Here is a 22777-nt window from a genome sequence, read left to right as displayed (position 1 = left end):
ACAAAAGAAGAATGCAAAGGTTTGGTGATGTCAGTGGGTCGCAGGCGTGATGCAGTCATTGCAAGCAAAGGACTTGACACTAAATGTTAAGTGTTATTCACTCTAATCTATTTTAAGTCTATCTCTTCCTATACTTTAGCCCACCTAAAATGTGGTTTTCCGTGATAAATGATGCTATCTTCTAAGTTAAGTAACAGATCTAGATGAAAATACCTGGAATTAAAAACTGAATTGCTGATCTCTTATCTCATATTTACCTTTGGATGTCAAAACCCAAATACTTTTAAGCGTACAGCAAAAATCGAGGAATCGGCCTCACTGTTCCAATAGTTTTGGAGGGGACTGTATATTTTTGAGCCAGCAGATGTGGTCACATTTTCAAGAGACCCACGATAAATTAAAGTATGTGTTCCACTCATTGCATCACAGAAAAACAAGGGTTTGAGAAGTCATTGGAACTGAAGACTGCCATGATATACGTTTTCTTTTTAAATAAACTTTTGACTGCACCTGTATTTATGAAGCGCCTTAGAATTAGTCAAAGGCCTCACGCTGAATTTTAATCTGTACTCCTAAAATACTCCTGCAGCACCTGCAGCAGCAGGTAGAGCTGAAGTGATTTACAGGCTGTACTTTCGTGTTTGTGTTTCTAGTGTCTAAACTTTTCTCTACTTAACTTGTGTATTTTCCTATCGGGGAAAATGTTATTCATGCCCATGTCATTGCTAATAAGATGAAACCAAAAAAAAAGAAATACTTACCATCCTTTTGTTCTTTCTGAGTTAGAATGTAATGGCTTTTCAGCTGTATTCTGGTGTTATGTGTAATTATGCAGGCCGAAATCACTGTAAAGGGGCCTGTCTGGCTTCTTTGAAGTGCTTCTTCACCCATCAATCATGTAATTTAACATCAGCCACAAACACTGAGGACTTTTTCTCCTTTGCCTCTTAGTGGCTCCTTTTTATGATTCAGGCTGATGAAAGAGGACTTTTACATAAAAAACTTTGTCCCGCTTTAAAATTGAACAGTAATTTACATTATGTTGGGTTTAAAAGTCTGCCATTTAGCGTGTGTTTTTTCGAGGGTGCCATAAGTGCACTTATTTTTTGACACCTAGGTAAAGCTCTCATACTGGTGGTGTAAGTACACCACTCTTCCGCTTAAGCAACACGAACAGTTGCTGCATGACAACGTACTGATCCTCAAAGAGCCTCCAAATGCTCCATGATACTTGCGGAGAGAGAGAGCCATGACAGATGTGCGGCAACGGCCTATCAAACTGAACAGGAGATCGATGGCAGTCCTCTCTTCCTAACATTAGGGTTGATCCTTGTTAGCGTGATAGATGGAGTATTCTTTCACAGCAACTGGCAGCAGTGGGTCTAGGCAGAATAAAAGAGAAGCAGTAGTATCATACTATTACTGGAAATACAGTATATTTAGAAATAGGAGCAATTAAGGAAATGAAAGGAAATAGACATTTTGTAAGATTTTGTCCTGCTAAGCCTGCTATTCTATTGATTTCTTTTGAAAGGTTACTTTCCTGACTTGGCTTTACTGATCCAAAAATAACCACTGAAATAATTGTATACAACTCATTGAAAATAACTGTAGTTACTGTCTGCAAATACTAATATACTCAATGGGCAGTGTAAGGGGGGATGAAGGGACATCCCATCCCCGTTGTTATCAAAATGACCAAAATGCAACCCCTTTGTTAACTTGCCATACATCTCTATCCCCTACTAGCAGAGAGAGTACAGGGACAGAGGGGTCGTCAAGTTGAATATCTGTCTGTAGTCTACCTGACTCATTGATTCTTTATAATTCCAAAGTTTAGAGACTTTGGCAAACCTTTAGGTATACATTTATTATGGAAGCAGGAAAATTTAAGGTGTATTTTTAGGCATTAGATTAAGCACTTTATTTGCTCACGTAAAACTGAATCCTCAAAACATGAGAATTAGCAAGAGTTTGCCTGCTGGTACACAATACTTGCATAATCAGAGCTGCCATGCACTCACGCCTGCAGCTCAGCTGGAAAAGCTCTGCTACAGCGGTACAGTAGCCTAAACAGTTTGTGTTATTTTGATAACGGCACATTAGATATCTTTTCTTTTTTTTCTTTTTTTTTTACTCAACAACACAGTTTATTCGCCCCAGAACAGCTTTTATGCTGAACACTAAGGTGTGTATCAGTCCACAGGAGGAATTCTACCCAGCTACAAGCAGTGTGTATATACAGAAATTAATTAAAATTATCTCTGCCTTTACCAACAGCAATATTAGAGCAATGAACACATTAATGCATGATTAACAGTATAATTCAATCATAAACGCTAAAATATATTACTCTGATACTGGCCAATCTGCATAATTAATCCTTTTACTTTTGTTAGACCTTCTTTACGTCTATTTTAGAGCTAATGCTTTCCCACTTTAAACCAAAGAAATATTTTCCATGTAGGAGACTTCAGAGTCTTTCTTACTATTTGCAAACATGCATAGGAAACAAAACCATGATGTGTGTCCTCCCTCCTTTAAAGCTTATCCTTTTATCAAAACAAGATCAAGTTTTGTAATTTGTTTGCAAAACTCAAAAGGCTTTACTTGCGTAATAACATCACTCAAATTTCCTAACCTCACTGCCTGATTTTCGTAGTGGATCATGTCAATTTCTTCACCACTCTAGAGTTTGCAGTTGTCACTGAACAAATAAACAGCAAACGTAGAAACAATGGGACTGTATTTGTAACTGAGAACAGATTTCTGTGACAAAGAGACACTCAGAGCATCAGAGTGGTGAGTATGACTCTTGTACTGATTGAATGAGTGCTGTTGAATGAGGTAAAGACATGGAGGCTGTTTTGAGTTTGCAAAAAAAGCAAATTTAGTACACTTAAATGAGTTTATTCGATTTAATATAAATGGGGGAACAAATGAATGAAGCCTGTTTTGTAATATATGCCTGTTGATGAGAAATTACATAATGCAAAGTTATGAAAAGTTCATTTTTTTCATCAGGGCCAAAGCAGAAACACACACTGTGGAATGTGTTTGCAATACAGATATTTTTTTGGGAGTGCCTTCAAACATATGTGATGAGCAACTATGTTTCTAGCATTGCGCAGGATTAAATCATGGTTTTTCGTCAAGTAATTTGTAGTTTTCTTGATCTAGTAGATTATTGCACATTTTGAAATGACGCCTTGCCATCCCTGATGACAGGAGGATGAAAAGCAATGGCATGAGGAAAGATGAGAGACAACTTTGATGTGCATTAAAGGAACATCTCTGCAGAAAGCGGATGAAAAAAAGGAATAAAATGAATCCAAAACGTTGCAGTTCTGCAGTAAGAAAAAAAAGGGAGCGGGAGTTGGGAGAGAGGAGACACAGTAATGGCAGGCTCGGCAAAAGCAGTGTGTAGATGGATGAGGAGAGGAGATTAAAGGGACGCGCGATGGAAATGAGTGGCTGCTGTGACAATGGGCTGTCAGCAGCAGTATCGTCAGACTCGCTTAAAAGAGCATAGAACATTAAGCAGGAAGTGGATAAGACTGCTGCGCGCACACAATTATGTCGAGACTGAGACACATTCACAGGCAAGTACACACTCTTTTGCCCAAAACTAGTTTGAGTTTTCTCTGGGGAGTGGGAAAAAAAAGAAAAAACTCAAAAAGACACAGGCGACAACACAAACCACCTCACATCCCTGCTGTGACGGATTTGAAGACTTGCACTTAGCTACATCCTCAGGAATTATCTCAACCTGTCATCACTGTTTGCCATAGAAACTCATACTTTTCTGATGAAGTTTATTCAGGCTACTTTGAAAAAACCCTTTGACAAATAAGGTGTTTGTTTCGCTTAACCGTCTTTTTGGAATGTTTGGCTATTCTTGAATCTGACAAACCTTTGGGTTTTTAATAACAGGAATACAGGTGGGTGAAATTAAATTAATTAGTGGAGAAAAATTCAGCGTGAAGCTGGGACTGTTCCTTGGAACTGGTTCTCTAAAGCTATGGTGCTCTACTGAAAGTATTAACTTTATTCTATATTCCCTAATAAGTGTTTGATGAAGGTGTTGCAAAGCACTGGCTGACATTGTCTGGTGGCTGTGGAGACCATAGTATATGAGTCGTATAATTTTCATATTCATCATACCAGTCAGTGACCCGTTGTTCCCCGTGGATAGGGAAAGGTCATACAATAAATGAGCACACTCAGAGAAAAAAAAAAAAAAAAGTGTTATATTGGATTTTCAGTGACCCTCCACTTTATGGTGTCACGTAGACACACACAATCATTTCTGGCGGTCCGCTTGGCTGTGTCTGTCTCTACTTGGCAAATCTGTGATGGATTTGTCATGCGCAAAGCCCGGCACACCACTTGCATGCTAACATGCTTACAATGTCAAAGCTAATATGTTGAAGCTTAGCATGTTATGTTAACCATATTCACCATCTTAGTTCAGCATATTGACAATTCCTAATAAGCACTAAACATGTTGTACACCTGAGGCTGATTAACCACACTAGATGGTTTGTTACAAGGAACATCTTGAAAGGTGCTTCTATGAAATATTTGAAAAAGGGCTGGCACAAAAAAAATTGGCAGGCTATTGGACAAACCACCCGTCTATCACCATCGTGTATCAACCAACCAGATCAACAGTAGGAGAGCGCTAACACAAGCAAGAGCCAGTTGGTAAATCAAACTCTTACCATGAGCAGTTGAAAGAAGAATGAAAAAATTTTCCTCCACTACATTTAGCTCTCCAGTTCTGTTTTAAATGATGCTATAGCACCTATACTTACCTCTTAAGGAGCCGCCATTGCTGAATGAAAACACTAGTTGCTTCTCTTACTGGTCGTCAAACCTAATCAACAACCCAATCCACACCTGCAGCTGACAGTTGTCCCACAAAGGACGCTGACTGATTAGACCATTATGTTCTGCCACAAATGCATAGCTTGATAACTGGCAAGATAGATTTACAAATCCAGCTTCGCAGGAGGCTGATTGGAATGCCATCCATTTAGCAGATATTTGGAAATAGTCCAAACGTTGGACAAAATAAAATTTAGACCTGGTGATGGCAGTAGATGAGAAGTCGCAGGATCATAATGCATCCTGACAGGAACATTAACATCTCTATCGAATTTCATATCAAATTTACATTCACTCTTCTGATATTCAACCTCAGCCACCAAAGTCAGAAGTCATCCCCTGGGAGCAGTTAGTAAATTATTACTGACAGGACGTAAGTGGTTGGACGGTCCCAACAACTGGCATTGCCATCCCTAGAGCCGTGCTCCTACAGGGGCTGGTGAAAATCTAGGTCACGTAGGATAAAACCATACTCCCAATTGATGTAATGTTATGTGATTGAAAAGCATATAATTCTGAAGACTTCCTCCAACCATGCACTCAATAAGAACAGAAAAAAATAACACAGAAGAAGGGATTCTGATGTTTTTGGACATTGACAACACTCTGAAGTCACAACAATGTCACATCAAATGTACTTCTTCACTGTGGAGCTGCGGCACTGCCCTCTGATGCGATGAAGAATGCTTGCTGCTCTCGGAATATTGTAAAAATCCTCAAGATAGTCTTTCAATAGCCCTGAGATGCAGACAAAGGCAGGAACATATGAGTCCTGTGAGTAAAACCTAATAGGTCTGTGGGCGTTTAGTGCTCCCCTACAAACCCTGGTCCCTGTCTTTGAACAAATACTTTCGGCTCGCATTTCCAGCTCTGCAGCCGTACAATAGAGGAGCCGCTATTGTCAGAAAGCCCTTATTCTTGGTCCAAAAAAGCTGACAATACAATTTTTTTTAATGATGCATTAATTTTCCCATAGGTCCAACAGATAGTAACATCAGTGGCATTTCAGACATTAAGAGGATTGTAACGGTATATTTATACGGTATATTCCCAGGGGGAATTAAAGTATTTCTGATTCTGATTTGTGATACCATTTCCTTACCATTTAATAAATTCATTTTTGTGTTTTTGTCTCTTTAAATCAGATAAGATTAAAAAGAACAAAAACGTTTTTTTCTAGGCCTTGTTCTAACTGTCGAATACCAACCACCGAGAGAGTTTTTACTAGCCCTGTAACATTTCAGACAGTTCCAAAGGATTGCGGTGAATAGCAGTTGGGACCCACGATGTAACTCAAGGGTGCTTTTGCTCATAATGGTACTACAGTATCTCCCCCTGTAATGGGCCAGAGGGAATTTGATTAGAACCTGTCTGAACTGTTATCAGAAGTAATGACAGGCATTAGATTATGATGAAGTAGCCACTGCGCTCATTAAGTCTGCAACTGCAGGGGCACCAGAATACCAATCTCTTTCTTTCCTCTCTGATTTGCTTCTCTAAGCATGATGATATTTGGTGAGCATGCGTTGCTCCAGCTTTCATGTTCACTAAGGGTGTTATGACAGCACGGATTTTCCTTTGTCTACCCTTTTCAATTGCAAGGCTGCACTCAGTCAGTCTGGACGTTGTCAAGGCTGTTTTTAGTTTACGAGATTCAACTGTTATGATTTTGTGCCAGCCAACTAAACTGGCATTTTTCAGGTATAACATAAGGTGGAGGGAACTAGCATCATGTAGCTAGTTAGCAGGAGCCTGGGATAGCCTATTAGCTCAGTTCCACAGGTGGTGCTGAGCCTATGTCTTAATATGATGTACTTAAGTCTGTAGAAAGCCCCAGTGGTGGCCATGTTCTTATGTTCATTCTCTGTGGGCCCTCTCGCAGCGGGACATTTTATGGTTAGCTTTGCAGCTGTGTCTAAGTGATTAAATGTAATAACATGTTTTATATGCTTACAAGACTGTGTTAACAAGTTAGCATGACGTACCTGCATGATAATAGGTTGGAGCCACAAATGTAAGAAAAAAATAATCTCATTGTTCAGATGTTCGATGGTTTGAGGAGAACTGTCAGTGTTTTGAGATTTGATCGGTGGGGTGATCAAATCTCCCATCCAATGCAAAGGAGCTTGTTGTTCTGACTGCAGACACACACACACACACACACACACTTCTCAAACACAAACACACTCATAGACACATCACGCACTCTGACCTTTTCACTTTCAATATGACTGGTGTTTGCTTTAAGTGTGTATGACAGCCATTTCAAATGAGACGAATGGGATGTCAGGGGAGAGGGACGCTGCTCAGAGTGTACAGAGCATGCAAGGTGGGAACTGAAACGTATGCAGTGGTCACAACTGTAGAAATTCCTTTTTGCTTTTATTGCCACGGCTGTAGAAACAGAAGTAGAACCTTGCAATATTTACCGTCAGTTTGGGGATCTGTAGTCTACATCTGTAAGGCTTCCTCAGTAGATATGGTCAGAGGGGTCTGCAGGTTTCATTCAGTAACAGCATGATTGTTGAAGGTAATGAGGAATAAAAGAATACAGTGTGCTCCTTCGAGTGAAGGTCTGTTCGGGGGTTGTATTAGTTTTCTTGTTCTGCATACCCTCTCTCTATTGATGGAAAAAAAAAATGTTTCAGCGTGTAAACAAAGTGTTTCAAGGAAGGCAAAGGACGAAATAATTATCAACTAAAACCTTTTGTCTGTTCTGTCTGTCTGTTTTTTTTAATCTGCAGAGGGTCTGGCTGTGGGGGTTGGATTTGGAGCCATTGGGAAGACTTCATCTGCTACATTTGAAAGTGCCAGGTAAGATAAATATCAAGGCAAGACAAAGACACACACACGCAACACATCCTCGTTTATCCACATAGTCAACTTTCTACACTGGCAAGTGAGAAAACAAGTGGCTACTAGTGTTGTGAAAAGAAATATTGTAATATCAAAAAATAGCTAGACTGCATTTTGAAACTGTTTCAATCTTAATTTTTCCACGCTATGGATACTGATACTAGCTGTGTTACCAGGTGTTTTCTTGCTTTCTCTTTTCACTCCGACTTCAAGTTAACACACACACACACACACACACACACACACACACACACCGCTGCAGTGTCATGACTATGGTCAGGAGTGTGATAACTGACGTGCTGTTGTGCAGAACACACAGACTGCAAGTCTTGTTCTATTTATCTTTTCGTAAAAATCCCAAACGTTGTGTCATTTTTTCCGCTTGGTGTCAAATGTTGTATCGGATAAAGATATTTTTCAAGGTGCAGTACTGTATCCAAATTAGAGATTCCACACTAGCTGCTTCATATATAATGAATTCATATGTCTGGCAATCAAGCATCTGTTGGTATCAGCTGGACACAAAATGATGAATCCCAATAGGATCTGTAGCTGGTTTTCCATACCTCAATCAAATTGAAGTCTTAACATTAAAAAAGGGTTTTTCTTAGTATAAGAGAGTGAAGTTTAGGCATACCATTGATATGCATGGGATTAGGTGAAGGTTTGGTGTGGTTTAGGTCACAATAAGAACATGGTGCTGTAATTGTGCGCTGCTGACATCTAGTGGTTAAATGATAATACTGCAGAGAGCAGTGGCAGTTGTTATTCAGGAGGTCTGTACGTAAGGAGCTCTGGTCATATACCATTTTATGACCCACCCATCCAGCCTGTTGAACCAGCACCTGATTTAAACAATTTCCCCCCCCCCCCCGATTAATAAAGTATTCTGATTCTGATTGAAAAGGCTGTTCTCACTGTACATCTATTTAGTATAAGTGAATATGATTGTCCCTTTGCTGTAACATATGGGTTACTGTACATTTTTATTCTTTTATTTGAAAAAGAAAGTAGGAAACAACACTCAATGATAAAATAATTTTAAAAAAAAAATAGTTTGACCTTATTGGTTTCTCCTGTGCAAACACTCTCTGCATGTACCAGCTGTGCCCTTGTTTTTTTGCCCATAGTCCCCCTAACTCCAGACTGTCCACATGCAGATATATATTCATTAAAAACAAAGCATTGGACAAATTTGAATTTGAGCAGATGACACAACTGCGTGAAAGTTTATGGGTTACCAAGATCATCAAGGTTTCATCCTCTGGGCTTCATGGGCATCTGTACCAAATTGCTCAGCAATGTATTAACTGGCTTTGACATTCATTCGAATAAAAGATAATAATAATAACACTTTTTTGTTTAGAAAATCGGTATGTTTCTCTTTCTCAGGACTATGAAGGTCTTTAGAAGATCGATTAACTGAATTCAATAATTGAGGTGTCTCAGTCTGGACCGAGTTTTTGTATACAGTTGAAATTTGGGGGTTTAGTTAAAAGTCAGTCTACAGTCTCAAGGTTAATTTATCTGTCATTTCACAACACAGGGTTGTACAATAAAATGCAATTTGTAGTCCCTTTATGCCACACAAGAAAACTTTTTTTTATGTTAGAGTGTTGAGGATGAGTTCAGGATTTTTAGCCTAAGGAAAGAAGCTGCTCTCTTGTCTGGTTCAGTGGGGGATACTTCTGTATCGTTTGTCAGACAGCAGCAGGATGAACAGACTGTGGACGTGTTTGAAGGTAGGGTAAGAATCTGGGTTGTGGTTGGATGCCCAGCAGAACATAGCAGCTGTCTGGTGCTGAGCTGTGTGCTGCCGACATCTAGTGGTTTCATGATGGTACTGATGGTACCAGGAGATCCCTGTCTGATTAAAGGACAGGTGTCAGTCTGTTCTTTTCCCACCATGCCTCCCAAATGAATCAGGTAATATTAGATTATCATTTTTTGTTCTTAAACATTATTGTCACCTGTGGGTCTTTGTGTCAGTCAATGTCAAATGAACAAAGTCTGTAAAGTAAGATGTGCTGTTCTGGTATGCTGATATGCTGATCGCCTCTTTAAGGTCATTGACCATTTGTAAATAGCATTAGCAAATACGACGGGATCAAAGTCTTCTTTGTTAAAGAAAAAGACAACAGCAAACTTAACAGACAACACATTTTTTATATTTTTCTGAGCTTTAAATTTTGTGTCAGCATTTTCTTGTAGTTCATCTCATGACCTTTTCTGAAGGCTTCACAAGTACAGATGGTACATGTCATATTTGAATATAGAAGGTGCCATTTTGGCTCACAAGAGTTGGAATCTGTGCTCTTAAGTCTGTGAAATAAGTCTTTGCCCAAGTGATCTGATGTTTAGAAAACATAGTCTCAACTATTTCTCTTCCTCTGAAACAGTAGGTTTCCATCGGCCTGAAACATTCAACATAAAAGGGAAAAACGGTGTTCTCTTTGTAGCCCAGACAACAGTACACACTAATTCTATCATGCTCTGAAGACACAAAAATAACAGTTGTTAGGTAGTTTTTGTATTTCTCCAGAAGAAGGTTTAACTGTTGCTGATAAATCCCCGCGGCCTGCGTGGCTCTGGAGCCTCCAGCCCCCTCTAGACGCGCCTGATGGATCAACATCTGGGTGTGGAAGGCAGCTCCGTTCAGCCACTGCTTGAGAAACCGAGTGTTCATATGTCCATCCCTCAGCATGGAATTCTTAGAAAGAAGAAAATTCAAAGTATTATAGAATTAACATATTATTTCCATATTTCTGATGATAAATATTACATGGTTCTTACATTTAAAAAGTAGAAAATAAGATTCAGAATTTTAGCTTGACTTCAGTCTTAAAATATTCAGGTCATTGAAGGAAGAATGATCTTTCAAAAAATAAAGATGAAAGATTTTGACTGCTTTGCACCTTCAGCCGTGTCAGCTGGACGCTGAGATCGGTCTCTATTTGCCTGGTCTCAGCTAGTTGAAGCTGTGGTTTCCCCAAGTTGATCCGCAGACGTTTTAAATACTCGTCCATCAGGTCTCGGACCTCCACAGTCGAGGATTGGAGTGAAATTCATGAAAGCAAAGTCTTAGTATCGGTCAAATATGTATACATTTTTTTTCTTTTTGGTCAAAAGAAACATTCTTCACAATTTTTTTGACACTTTAGAGACTGAATGATTAGAGTCGTGAAAAAAATTTGCAGATTCAGCAAAAAAATGTGATCTTTAGTTGCAGCGTTAGTTCTGACCACAATTACAACGCTCAGTTAGAAATATGACATGAGGAAAAGATCAGGGGGTCTCACCTCATTGGCCTTCTCCTGTGCAAACACCCTTTGCAACATTTCAGCTGTGCCCATGGTTTCTTTCCCTAATGTCTTCCCAACTGTCTCCAAGATTATGGAAATGATGAAAGCCCCAAGTCCCACAGCATTAGGCACAATTTTGAGCCCACCCAGTGCAGAGCCCAGCTTCTCTACAGCGGCCGCAGCGTCACTGAATTCTCCACTGTATAAGACTTGATCTCTGTAATCATCCAGCACTTGAGTTGAGTTGAGTCCGGAGTATTGTAGCATCGAGCTGAGTGGAGAGATATATTCATTAGTCACAACTTTGTGTGATTGAATACCAAAAATGAAGTTGAACTTTTCACCTGCCAGAAAGCTACTGTACAACACTTTTGTCTGATACGTTCAGTATGTAAATAATGATTGGATATATTGATCTAATAGGCCGAGGTTCTACACTGTGATTCTATGATTCTCCACTTGATATGTTATATATTAAACCATCTTGAAGTTAAAACATAGACATGCAATTTCCTTTGAGTGACTGTGCCTACCTGTCAATTCCAAAGCCGTGCCATTGTTGTGAATTGAACAATGTTTCAGAGTACTTGTCAAGTTCTGCTAGTCGCTCCTCTGGAGACAACGACTGGCCCATTTTCTGTTTTGCTGTTTGTCTGGGAGCAAGAAGTGCAGAGGACTTTTCAATGACGTGTGTTCACCTTTACTAATTGTCTTCAAGACCTGTTTTTCTTCTGGACACACTGTAATTTAGCGTCCAACATTTACAATCATGTTTATGCAACCATCAGTCTGCTGGCTAAGACCTTCCCCCTTAAGCTCTATTGTATACATATTTTTGAGACACAAACATTGTAATGGTCCCAACTTTCAGAACATACATACCTCCTCCAAAATGCCCTTCTTCTAAATTTGTTATTTTTCTTTTTTAACTGATTTGATTGAATCATATTTTAATTTTCCTTATTTACATTTGTATTAAGACCAGCATCAAAACACAATGAAATACAGTAAAACAAAATGAATTCTTATAGATAACCATGATATACATGTGCTTATATTTCAAGGAAATTCAGTAGCTCATGCACTCAAAACGCTCACAAATGGCCCGTGTCACAGAAATCCATTGTAAGTTTCCCCCCCTATTACATTTTCATTCTTCCGTAGCAACACTTTCATCGACATGCCACTCAAACTCTGCCAAGTAACAAACAAAAGAATGACACTAAGAGCACAAACTATTTAGAAGTATTAACTCACCACTTGAGAACAGAGCTGTAAAAAGACTCAAGCAGCCCGAGGTTAGTTTCCCCTGCCTCAGAAGGTTTAGGTGTTTTTGTCAGCTTTAACACTGGACAGAGTTTAAACAGTGTGATCAAACTTAAGTTGCATCACTGGGATACATCTTATCTCTTGACACTGAAGTGATAAGAGAGGACAATAACATTGCCCACACACAAACTGAGTGGCAAGGCAACTGTGGCAAAGTGCGTTACAGGGGAATACAAGTTGAATTAAAAGGAATTAAAAATTGCATTTAAAATGCATTAAAAACAAGTAAGAAGTATCAAACAAAATATTGAAACAAGTTAAGAAATAGGGAAAGTAAGCTAAATTAGAATAGGTTTAAAAGAGACTCGACAAAGGAAGCTACAGTGCAGTTCAAAGCCTTTAAATTTTTTCAGTGAAAGGCTAAGACAAACAGAAAGGTCTTCAGCCTTGATTTAAAAGAGGTGAGAGTTGGAGCAGACCTGCAGTTTGCTAGGCGTTCGTTCCAGATATGTGGCACATAATAACTGAACACCACGTCTCCATGTTTTGTTGTTTCTAGGGGCTAGAAAGCCGACCTGTACCTGAGGACCTCAGAGGTCAGGATGGTTCAGAAGATCAGAATTGTGTTTGGGCCCGAAACCATTTGATGTTTTATAAACCAACAGCAGGATTTTGAAATCTATTCTTTGACAGACAGAAAGCCAGTGTAAAGGTCTAAGGGCCGGAGTGATGTGATCTACTTTTTTGGTTCTTGTTAGGACTTGAGCAGCAGCTTTTGAATCAGCTGCAGCTCTCCAGTGGATTTTTTAGAGAGTTGCTTAAAATACTGTTACAGTAGCCAAGTCTACTGAAAATAAATGCATGGACAAGTTTTTTTCCAAATCCTGCCAAGACATAAGTCCTTTTATCCTGGATATATTCTTAAAGTGGTTGTAGTCTGACTTTGTAATTGTCTTAGTGTGGCTGCTGAAGTTCAGGTCTGAGTCCATGATTACACTGAGGTTTTCTGGCTTGGTTATATAATCGATGATCTGACCTAGCGGAAGCATGTAAATGTTGAATAGAAGAGGCTGGAGAATGGAGCCCTGGGGTACTCCACTTGTCATTTTCATCCACTCAAATGTGTAACTACCTATAGGCTTTTAGAATTTTAACCAATTTAGTGCTGTATCAGAGTCCCACACAGTTTTCCAGTCGTCCAGTGGTATATTTTAGTCAACCGAGTATATTGTGGTCAAGTTGTCAGGTTAAGTCTATTTTTGGACCTAAAGTAAAGAAATGAAGGAATATATCTGGCTTCTCTCTTTAGTTGTCCCTGCTCAGGATGGTAAACGTTTTTGTCTGAGCACATACATTTGGTCCATGTAATGACTGGACTATATTGCAGCTGGTCAGAATATGGTAGATGTCAGGTGCTGTGTTGTGTGTGCTCACATGTAGTAGTTGCATCACTGCACTGCAGGGAGAGACAGGAGCTGTTGAGCAAGAGATTCTTCTATGGGAATTAGAAATGTGACTGACAATGAAATATATATTGTTGCTAAAAGCCATGTTTTGGCAAAATATACCTCAAAGATAAAAAATATTAAATGAACTACTCCAGCATCAAAGTCTTCAAAGTCACATGTTTTTCAACATTCAAACAACAAAATGAACTTCATGGCACTGATACAAGAATCCTATAAAATAAACATTGCGTAATGGAGTCATTCACATTGATTTGCATCATTGCTCACAATGTCCTTATGATAAAACCAAAAATAAAATGAGTGGATGAAAAGAATCACTTGACTTGTCTTTGTTTATTTTTTTCCTTTATAATTTCGTCAAATATGTTTGCATTTTTAGCCAAGGAAGCAGCATGGATCACATTTTGTTGATGTTCAGGTCCAGGTTGAAATATATGAGCAACTATTGGATTGATTGTGATGATGTTTCACACCAATATATTGTAATACTGGTCCCCAGAGGATGAAACCTCTTGAACTCAGTAATGTTTTGGCTTTCCCTTTTACACTACCTCCAAGTTGACATTTCTGGATTAAGTCATACGTCTTGACAGTATTGGATAGATTGCCATTACATTTTGCAAAGATATTCATGGTTCCCAGAGGTTAACTCAGAGTGACCTTGTTAATCTTTTTTTCTGTTGCACCAACTAACAGGTTTCACAAATACTTTGAAATATCTTCATGTACAGACATTTATAGTTCCCAGTGGTCGTGGATAACTCCTCGAGACCTTGGTGATCCCCTGACTTAATCTTATTCACCAGTAGCTCAGGTTTTCACATTTCTTGTGAAATGTCTCAACGCCTTCCCTATAGATTTGCATAAAATTGTGTGCAGACATTCATGTTGCCTTGAGGATATATCTGTGTTCACTTTGGCGATTCCCTGATTTTCCCTGGTGACTGGTGTCACCAGCAGATTAATTTCTCACTACTGTTGTGAATGTCTAAACCGATTAATTTGCACAACACTTTCCACAGACATTCACAGTGCCCTGAGGATGTATCTGTATTGGTGACCCCCTGACTTTTCCTCTTGTACCTCCATGAGGTTTGACATTGCCAAACAACTTACTAGTCATATAACTCACATCTGGTCAAAGTTTTCAATTGTGATACCTGCAAAATTAATCACATTCCCATTAGCCTCTGCTGAACTGTGTTTATAGCTAACTTGGAAATGCAAACTGCAATTCTCAATTTCACCTGTAGGGATTCAGTAAAGGATTATCATACCTTCTGTAAGCATGCTTTGAGCTAAACTATGATGGTTAACATAGTAAACTTTATAGCCTCTAAACATCAGCATGTTAACTTTGTATTTGTCAGCACGTTAACATGCCAAAGTTAGCATTTAGCTGAGAGCATTGCTGAGCTCAGCCTCACAGAGCAGCTAGCATGGCTCAAGAGTTTTATTTTCGTCTTCCCCCTTGATTTAAATTCAATTATTTTTCAAAGGCTCTTTGTTTTTATGCAAAAGCAAACTAAAGTACCTACATATGAGGTATGTTGTTAACATTTAACATACAGAGATACGAGTTGATGTTTTTTGTTTGGTTGTTTATTGGTTTTGTCTCCACAGAAATTTGGCCATCGGCATTGGCATTCAGAATTTCCCAGAAGGCTTGGCGGTGAGCCTGCCGCTCCGGGGTTCTGGGGTCTCAACATGGAAAGCCTTTTGGTAAGGAGAAACATGTGTACAGACACTGTGTCAGAAACAACACTGAGTAACCGTACTTTAAATCTGAACAATGCAGCTGACTTTTGCTGCTTCCCGTCAGGTATGGACAGCTCAGCGGCATGGTCGAGCCTATTGCTGGGCTGCTGGGTGCCTTCGCCGTTGTCTTGGCAGAACCCCTGTTGCCGTATGCGTTGGCGTTTGCTGCCGGGGCGATGGTTTATGTGGTGGTGGATGACATCATCCCTGAAGCTCAAGTCAGGTGAGAAGGAAAAGAGGATATTAAAGTAGATTTGATGAGATTTTGTGTTTTAGCCAGATGAAAGACTTTCTGCTTCTTTCTGACTAATGTTCCATTTCTTCCCTCCAACTCGGTGTCAACCAGTGGAAACGGGAAGCTGGCATCCTGGACCTCCATCCTGGGCTTCGTAGTGATGATGTCACTAGACGTGGGGCTGGGCTAAGGTTGCCATGGCAACTGGCGCCATGTCAGCAGAACTGAGGGACACGATGTCATCACAGTGCTGCTGAGCTCAGTTTTTAAAAAGGGGACCAAATGAAGTGTTTTATTCTGAAACACTATTTATCTATTTAGTTTGAATTGTTGCTACTTGAAATTCAGAAATGACAGAAACACAGAACTATTTTGTAAAACAAGTTATGAGGATGACTGGACTTGAATAGTTTTCATTTATTTACGGGCTGGCAGTTGTTTTGTTTGAGCAGCTGTAACTTTCTACAAATGATCACTAATTTCAGAATGATGTAATGAATATTTTTGAATATTCTCCTGACTCCGGAGCATTTGAATGTTTTGCTGAGAAGATAGTTTTTTTGAGTTCTTGTTTTACAAAAACATTATTTTAAAACAAACGTGGCCAGTAATGAAATCTAAAAGAATGTCTTGGTCTTTTTTTGTTTGTTTGTTTACTTCTTCCAGTTTTTGTATTTCCTCATGATTGCAATACTTGAAGTCTGGTGTTTGATTTGGACCTCCGACAAATGTTCCCGTAATGCTTAATTCTATTCTGATCATTGTTGCTCTACAGCAAGGTACAATGATATTTTGGTGTACTGAAACATGAAATTCCAAATGTGATCTGTCTACACAATTATGACCTTTTCTTCAGATGTCATTCTGTAACGAACTCAAAACAAATGATACAGTCTCCTTTTTAATCAAATGCAGTGCCTTCATTTATTTAGGGCACAGTCTGCTGTCATCCACAGGTCAGTCTGAAGAATCGTGTTGCGGGCCATGTCTAATTATTTAAATGCTGATGAAGTTAACACTTAATAATGTAATGTATTTATATAATTAAACAACCAAGTGATTCTCAGTTTTCTCCAACTTGTTTTTTTTTTTTGTAAAGTCAAGCCGGATGTTTTGTCCTTCTGTCTGTTTTTTTCTGGACGTACATTATACTGTGACATGACATTCATTTCTAAAGTGATGACTCACCTACAGGTTAAGCAGACAAAATAAGCCCCTGACATATTTCTCTTTCAATCATTCTTTCTTGTATGCAGCTCTGGGCCAGTTTGTATAAAACTGTTCTTAGGAATGGTCTTGATTTCTAGCTAAAGGTTGAGACTCGGACGTCTTCCAAATTTAAACCACATATACCTTTTAAAAAAGTCTTAGTCTGACATAGGTGATGAGTCCTGTAACTCCGCTAATTGTTGATATAACCCCACCCCAGTACATTCCTCGAGCACTGACTCTACCAGTAGCAGGCCCCTCGAAGGCTGCAAGCAAACAATGTCATTTTTAAGACTCCTCTAAAACAACATTTGCGTGCTTCAAGACATTGAAACATAAGAGAGTAAAGCTTATATAAAACATCCCTCTGTTATGTATGACAGTGTAGATGTAAGATATATGATAACGTCTTAAACGATGTTAAGACAGATGTATTAAACCATCATTTACTCATCAGTGCAGGTCCTACCATTATAGTCCAGACTGAAGGAGCTGAAACGGGCACTTTGCAGATTTTGAATGCACCCAGGGCCAAAAATCTGCCAAATGACGCAAAACAAATCATTTCTGGGATTTTAGGGCTGTCCTATCAACTGCAGATTGTACTTCCACATTTTTGTATGCATGCATGGACGGACGCAACGAGTAAAGTCGGATCGAGAACTACCCGAAGACCGAAAAACACCGAGCAGGTCCCGACTGTCATGGACTTTCAACAGTCACCTGACCTCAACGCCATCGAGCATTTTAAAAGTGGCATTCGAAGACTGAAAAAGTCAATCGTGTGAGAAATCGTGTGAGAAAACGATGCTTTGGGAAAAACTGTCAAATCATGCTGGAACACCATGAATCATCAGGTTCTGCACAGACTTGCGGAGTCCATTCCAGCCCGAGTGCATGCCGTCACTTAAGCACAAGGGGGACGTACTGTCTGCTAAGATGTTATAAAAATTCATGAGCACTTTTCAAAGACTCACTGTTTCACTCAAACTGTTAAGCTTGTATTATCATCTGTAATAAAAAACAAAAAAAACAGCAGTATTATATTATTAGTATTCCATTACAGAAAAAATCTAATGTAATACAATACATTGTTTGTTACCAGCCAGACATTTTACTGTTTTCTATATCAACACGTACGAAGACCAAAAACAAAGCACCGCCCATCAGTGACGCATGCAGCGAATCATGCAAGTCAGCAAGCAGTCAAATACATTTAATGGACTGGCACTGCACAATCATCAGATGAAATTTATTTTATTTAATTGGGTGAATATGTTGGTTTATGACCGGATATCTGCAAAACTGATGACATTCCCATCAGCCTCGGCTTTACATTGTGCCTAATCCGCATCAGCAAATGTTAGCATGTGTCTCAAAGCACTACTTTACAGCCTCACAGAGCACTTCCCATAGCTGTGACTTAAGTCTTGTTCCACAGAGCCAGTGGTTGACCTAAAAATGAAATGTTGCCCTAAAAAGGTTACTTTTATTCTTTAATATAACCACTCAACTCATAATTATTGCACTTTTTATACAGTATGGATGGGGTTAAAGTGAACAACACTCCCAATTTCAAGAAAATAGTGAAGCCATGTTTTTCATAAAGCTTTTTTACACATCAATTCTTACTCTTTTTCACAACTTGTGCATGTATTTTAATGGACCAGGCAAGCCTGTTAGTCTTCACTGAAGCAAACAGCTCTGTTTAACAAGAACAGCTTGTGACGAACATGTGACAAAGACACCAAGAAACGGCTTCCTTCAGAGCGCTCCTCCGATAGCTGCAGGGTTGTTAGTGCTAATAATAAAACAAAAAGTTCACCCAACTTATCCACACATTTAATATTTTCACGTAGGATTCCTTCTTAAGAGAACAGCACATGAACAGACAGAAGTACTTAAAAAAAAAAACAGAGAAAGGTAGCTCACAGTCTACAAACCAAATAAAAACGTGTACAATGCGTCTTCGGCTCACACGGCTACAGAACAGTGACTGGGACTGGCTTGTGTTGCAGGAAGTTAATTAGACTTGTTGGCATTTCCAGCTGGTCGATGCAGTGGATCTTGTCGATCTTTTTGAGGTAACTTCGGACAGCAAGTCGGCACTGGGATGTCAAGGCCTTTGGATTTCCTGGGGACGACAAGAACAATTAGTTACTGCTCAACAGCTTAATCTAACCAGATTTGTCTGAGGCCTAAGGAATGTTATAGTCTTTGTGGCTCAGCATTTCAAATCCTGGACTTCTTAACTTGATCGCCATGATGAAGAGTTTTATTCGCCGGTCTCCATTAGAAATGATTCATCAGTTACAGCTCCACAGTACAGACGTTTAACATTTTTCATGACAGTCAAACACTAGGTTACTACAGCTATTCTACCACTTGAAAACTGTTTCTGCTTCCCTGTAATTGGTACTACATTAGATTCTCCTTGTGTTTATCAGAAAGCCATGAATTACATGGTACCAAAATAAAAGAGTTCTACATTTCAGTCTCAACATTTCTGCTCAACTTCAGCAAGCAGTAAATGGTCTTAAACCTTAAACCGTCGCTCCCAATCATCCAGTTTGAGCTAGAAATCCATCCTATTTCAGGATTGTGAGGATTGTGGCTCCATCCAGTCGGGTTAAGTGACATGTCACGTGTGATTAAGTGCGGCTTGTTTCAGTACCTCTCTCGTGTAGAAGCAGCTCCACAGCCTCGTTCTGCTTGGTGGACTTCTCGATGATCAGCGTAGGGAGGTAGACGTTAGCTCCGAAGTCGATCAGCAGCTGGATGTACTCCACGCCGCAGCCGTGCCTGAGGCACATCTCCAGCACAGTTTTGGGCTGCTTGATAGAACTCAGCAGCTTTGCATCCGTGCAGTTGTAATCTGGGTCTGCCCCATAGAGGAGCAGCAGTCTGAAACACTCCATGTGACCGTAAACGGCCGCCAGGTACAGCGGCCCGCTGGACACCCTGGCGCTGGATGTCCAGAGCAAGACTTTGGAGCGGGAGTTCACCTCTGCACCGTGTTTAAGCAGTTCCTTTAAAATCTCCACATCCCCCTCCCGGGCAGCAGTGAGGACAGGAGAGCAGTTGTTGGACGAGCTGCCATTGGGGTTGGCCCCGGCTCTGAGGAGCGCTAAGACACAGTCCAGGTATTTCCCACGAACGGCCGCGAAAAGAGGCGTCTGAGCCTTGACGTCCGCGCAGTCTACCAGGGCACCGTGGGCTAGCAGAACCTGCAGACAGCTGAGATGGCCTTTAGACACCGCAGCGTGCAGAGGCGTGCCTGCAATGCCCCAGCCGCCTCTGCAGTTGATGACCTTCTTGTAGATTTCTTGGCAGAGCATCTCATCGAGGAGTCTGTCATTGTTTTGCAACACTGCCTGTCTGAGCTGGGAAATTTCACAACTCCTTTGTTCTTCCTCAGAGGTCCTTAGTCGGAGCATAGAACCTGCTGGGAAACACGAACAAACACAGACGACATTAACCACACGCCAAATATATACATCTGACAAATGCCTTCTTTAAGATGTGTGCTGGAAGTGACTTGGAGCTACAACCCTGATCTTCTTCCCCAGGGCGAAAATTCAGCTCTTTGACACATCCACCTTTGTGAGTGTCATTCAACAACTTGTGTTACTCTGAGTTGCAGAGATGCTCTTTAAGCTTACATGAGAAAGCTTCAAGACACACTGCTGCATCACCTCCACGCAGACTCATTAAACCAAACTCCCTTGAAAATGTCTCATAATCAAATGTTTGATGGCTTGTCGACGAAAATACACAAATCGCAGGTCACAACCCATTGTCTCTCGTGAATAACTGAGTTCTTCTGCAAAATTCGGCATGCAGTATCAACATGATATTGTACAATTAGCGAAGCACAATGCCCTTTTTCTCTAAACGCTGTGTCTTCTCACATCGTGCTGTTCTGAATAAGCAGGATGGGTGTCTAACTGCGACCCGCTGTAATGTCATTAAATTACCGCCGAACTGACGACTGGCCGAAAATAGTCTGTATTTACAATGTTTTGGCCATTTAATGACTTTGCGTTACACACACGAGACCAGTAACGTCACGTATCAGGGCCAACAGGAGGATGTTTCGCTAATTATTCATTCAAAACGAAAACCGATAAGTCGAGTTCGATATCAAAACACGAGTCCTTCGCGTTTCCTTGTTTTAAAAAAAGAGTTGTAGCAACATTAACAAGCTAAACCGTTATGTTTTGCTCCTTTAATATTGGCCTACCTACGATATGTCACCATCAGCTGCCTTCTTCATCTTCCTGTTTGCGGTTCTTCCTCGTCGTCTTCATGTCATGTATCACGTTGAGTTCAGATTTGCATCGCTGCCCCCTAGTGTCTCAGACTGGTACGACAGCCTGGAGCCTGCCAGTTAAATCAGTCAATAAATTAGTTGACTCATTTAAACAAGGCATTATGAATTGATGAGTCAAATAGATATTTCATTCTTTATTCGGAATTAGTGAAAAAAAAAAACCCATTCATAAATTAAATAATATTCAATTAAACAAACATTATGAAGTAATCCCATGAATACTGGATATTTGTCTAATACATATTGGACCCGTAAAACTGGGAAATGGTTTAAGAAATTATTCACACTCAGTTATTTAGTACTCGTCTTACTGTGTTAATACTGATGATTACGATTGTTATTTCATATTTTTTATTTTCTTGTTTGTTCAATGTTTATAATTACACTGTTTCTATTTGTACATATTATGTATATATGAGTCTATTTCTTACCTTTCTATTATACAGTTTATTTTTTCCTATTGTTTTTTTTTATTGTTAAATTGAACTTTCCTTTGTGGGACTAATTCCAAGGGAAAATATCTGAGAAAAAATGGAAGTACTGAATGAAAGAAAAATCATTTGGATAGATTGTAGAACCCAAAGAAAAAAAACCTAAATGATTTGAAAGATATTATCATGGCATGTTGTCCTCGTCTTTATCTTCATGAAAACTGAGTATAGGTTTAGCTGGAGTTCATCTATTTTTACATCATACAAATTTTCCTGTGACTTTTTCAAAACTTTATGTCACAATGTTTGTTTAATGTCAGATTTATTTTATCAGTATTGTTGCTGAAATGGAATAATATAATTTTAATCTGAACTGACTTTTGAAAATGAAAGAAAATTAAAGTTTAGCTAGGAAGATAAGAGCTTCAATGTATCTTTATCTATATCCTTTTTATGTAATTGTTAGGTTACTTATTCAATAATGAGCACTTTGATAGCCTCTCTGTGGGTTAGTATCTGATCTGCAACATGATGTGGCTTTAAATTAAAGAAAGATCAAGATTCAATTTCGGTGAATACAAAAAGTTCAGTGTTAAAACATTAATTCATCCTTGAAGAGAGCACAGTACAAGCTTCAGAAAAAAATCTCAGCTATTTAAAGTTATACCATCATGTGGAGATGTGGAAGATACAGCTGTCGAAGTGAACGACAGATTTTATGTACTGGAGTCAAAATAGAGTTGGATTTGAATCATTTAGTTATGTACTGTCAACTACAGATAATATACTGTCAACTCATTTCTAAAACAGGATACGGTTTTTGTAGATTTATAGTGGTGGAACTGAAACTTTGGCCTGTGTTCTGGTTGGCTGGTGTGCAACATACTGAAATATACTCATTTCCTCGTTCCACTCGTTTCCCTCTAAAGGACCTGGAACCTTTGGTCCCAAGAGCAACTTTGCAAGGAACTTCAAGGTTCCAGTGCAGTACTATATAAATGTACTCAATACTCTCACTGTTGGAT

General features: G+C 39.5%; 3 protein-coding genes across 7 annotated transcripts in view; 1 reads left to right on the top strand and 2 right to left on the bottom strand.

Annotated features, from left to right (window-relative positions):
- Nucleotides 1-16845, top strand: part of slc39a11 (solute carrier family 39, member 11) — a 154495-nt gene extending 137650 nt beyond the window's left edge. For both annotated transcript variants that reach the window (XM_030400710.1, XM_030400709.1), the window contains exons 7-10: nucleotides 7635-7704; nucleotides 15410-15508; nucleotides 15609-15767; nucleotides 15891-16845. In XM_030400710.1, coding sequence (XP_030256570.1) covers nucleotides 7635-7704; nucleotides 15410-15508; nucleotides 15609-15767; nucleotides 15891-15969 — 407 coding nt within the window. In that variant the 3' untranslated portion in view covers nucleotides 15970-16845. The remainder of the gene's footprint in view (nucleotides 1-7634; nucleotides 7705-15409; nucleotides 15509-15608; nucleotides 15768-15890) is intronic.
- LOC115571351 (uncharacterized) lies at nucleotides 9848-12436 on the bottom strand. The gene is made up of 5 exons (XM_030400711.1): nucleotides 12306-12436; nucleotides 11582-11701; nucleotides 11046-11319; nucleotides 10662-10784; nucleotides 9848-10456 (listed from the first exon to the last, which is right to left on the bottom strand). Exons 2-5 carry the CDS (start codon nucleotides 11680-11682, stop codon nucleotides 10007-10009), a joined length of 948 nt encoding a protein of 315 aa, XP_030256571.1. The 5' UTR covers nucleotides 11683-11701; nucleotides 12306-12436; the 3' UTR covers nucleotides 9848-10006.
- Nucleotides 16846-18229: 1384 nt separating the features above from the next.
- Nucleotides 18230-21336, bottom strand: LOC115571352 (ankyrin repeat and SOCS box protein 12-like). 4 transcript variants are annotated; one of them, XM_030400714.1, is made up of 3 exons: nucleotides 21232-21336; nucleotides 19663-20433; nucleotides 18230-19122 (listed from the first exon to the last, which is right to left on the bottom strand). In XM_030400714.1, exons 2-3 carry the CDS (start codon nucleotides 20423-20425, stop codon nucleotides 18971-18973), a joined length of 915 nt encoding a protein of 304 aa, XP_030256574.1. In that variant the 5' UTR covers nucleotides 20426-20433; nucleotides 21232-21336; the 3' UTR covers nucleotides 18230-18970. The 4 variants fall into 4 exon arrangements, with proteins under 4 accessions (XP_030256574.1, XP_030256576.1, XP_030256572.1 ...); XM_030400716.1 differs by having other exon boundaries at nucleotides 19663-20430; nucleotides 21232-21334; XM_030400712.1 differs by having other exon boundaries at nucleotides 21236-21296.
- Between the last annotated feature and the right edge of the window lie 1441 nt (nucleotides 21337-22777).

The sequence above is a fragment of the Sparus aurata genome, chromosome 20 (genome assembly GCF_900880675.1).
Source record: "Sparus aurata chromosome 20, fSpaAur1.1, whole genome shotgun sequence".
In the NCBI taxonomy this organism is placed as follows: domain Eukaryota; kingdom Metazoa; phylum Chordata; class Actinopteri; order Spariformes; family Sparidae; genus Sparus; species Sparus aurata.
Note: the sequence above shows the minus strand (reverse complement) of the source record. Positions and strands in the feature narration are given on the sequence as shown.

What these genes read in the sequence shown, in the direction of transcription:
- LOC115571352 (XM_030400712.1), bottom strand. An exon ending in GCTGCTTCTACACGAGAGAG is followed by an intron (nt 19,123 to 19,662) that starts GTACTGAAACAA and finishes TGTCGTCCCCAG; the next exon opens with GAAATCCAAAGGCCTTGACA.
- LOC115571351 (XM_030400711.1), bottom strand. Translation starts at nt 11,682, where the DNA reads ATGGGCCAGTCGTTGTCTCCAGAGGAGCGACTAGCAGAACTTGACAAG. An exon ending in CACGGCTTTGGAATTGACAG is followed by an intron (nt 11,320 to 11,581) that starts GTAGGCACAGTC and finishes CTCTCCACTCAG; the next exon opens with CTCGATGCTACAATACTCCG. An exon ending in TCCAGCTGACACGGCTGAAG is followed by an intron (nt 10,457 to 10,661) that starts GTGCAAAGCAGT and finishes CTTCTTTCTAAG; the next exon opens with AATTCCATGCTGAGGGATGG.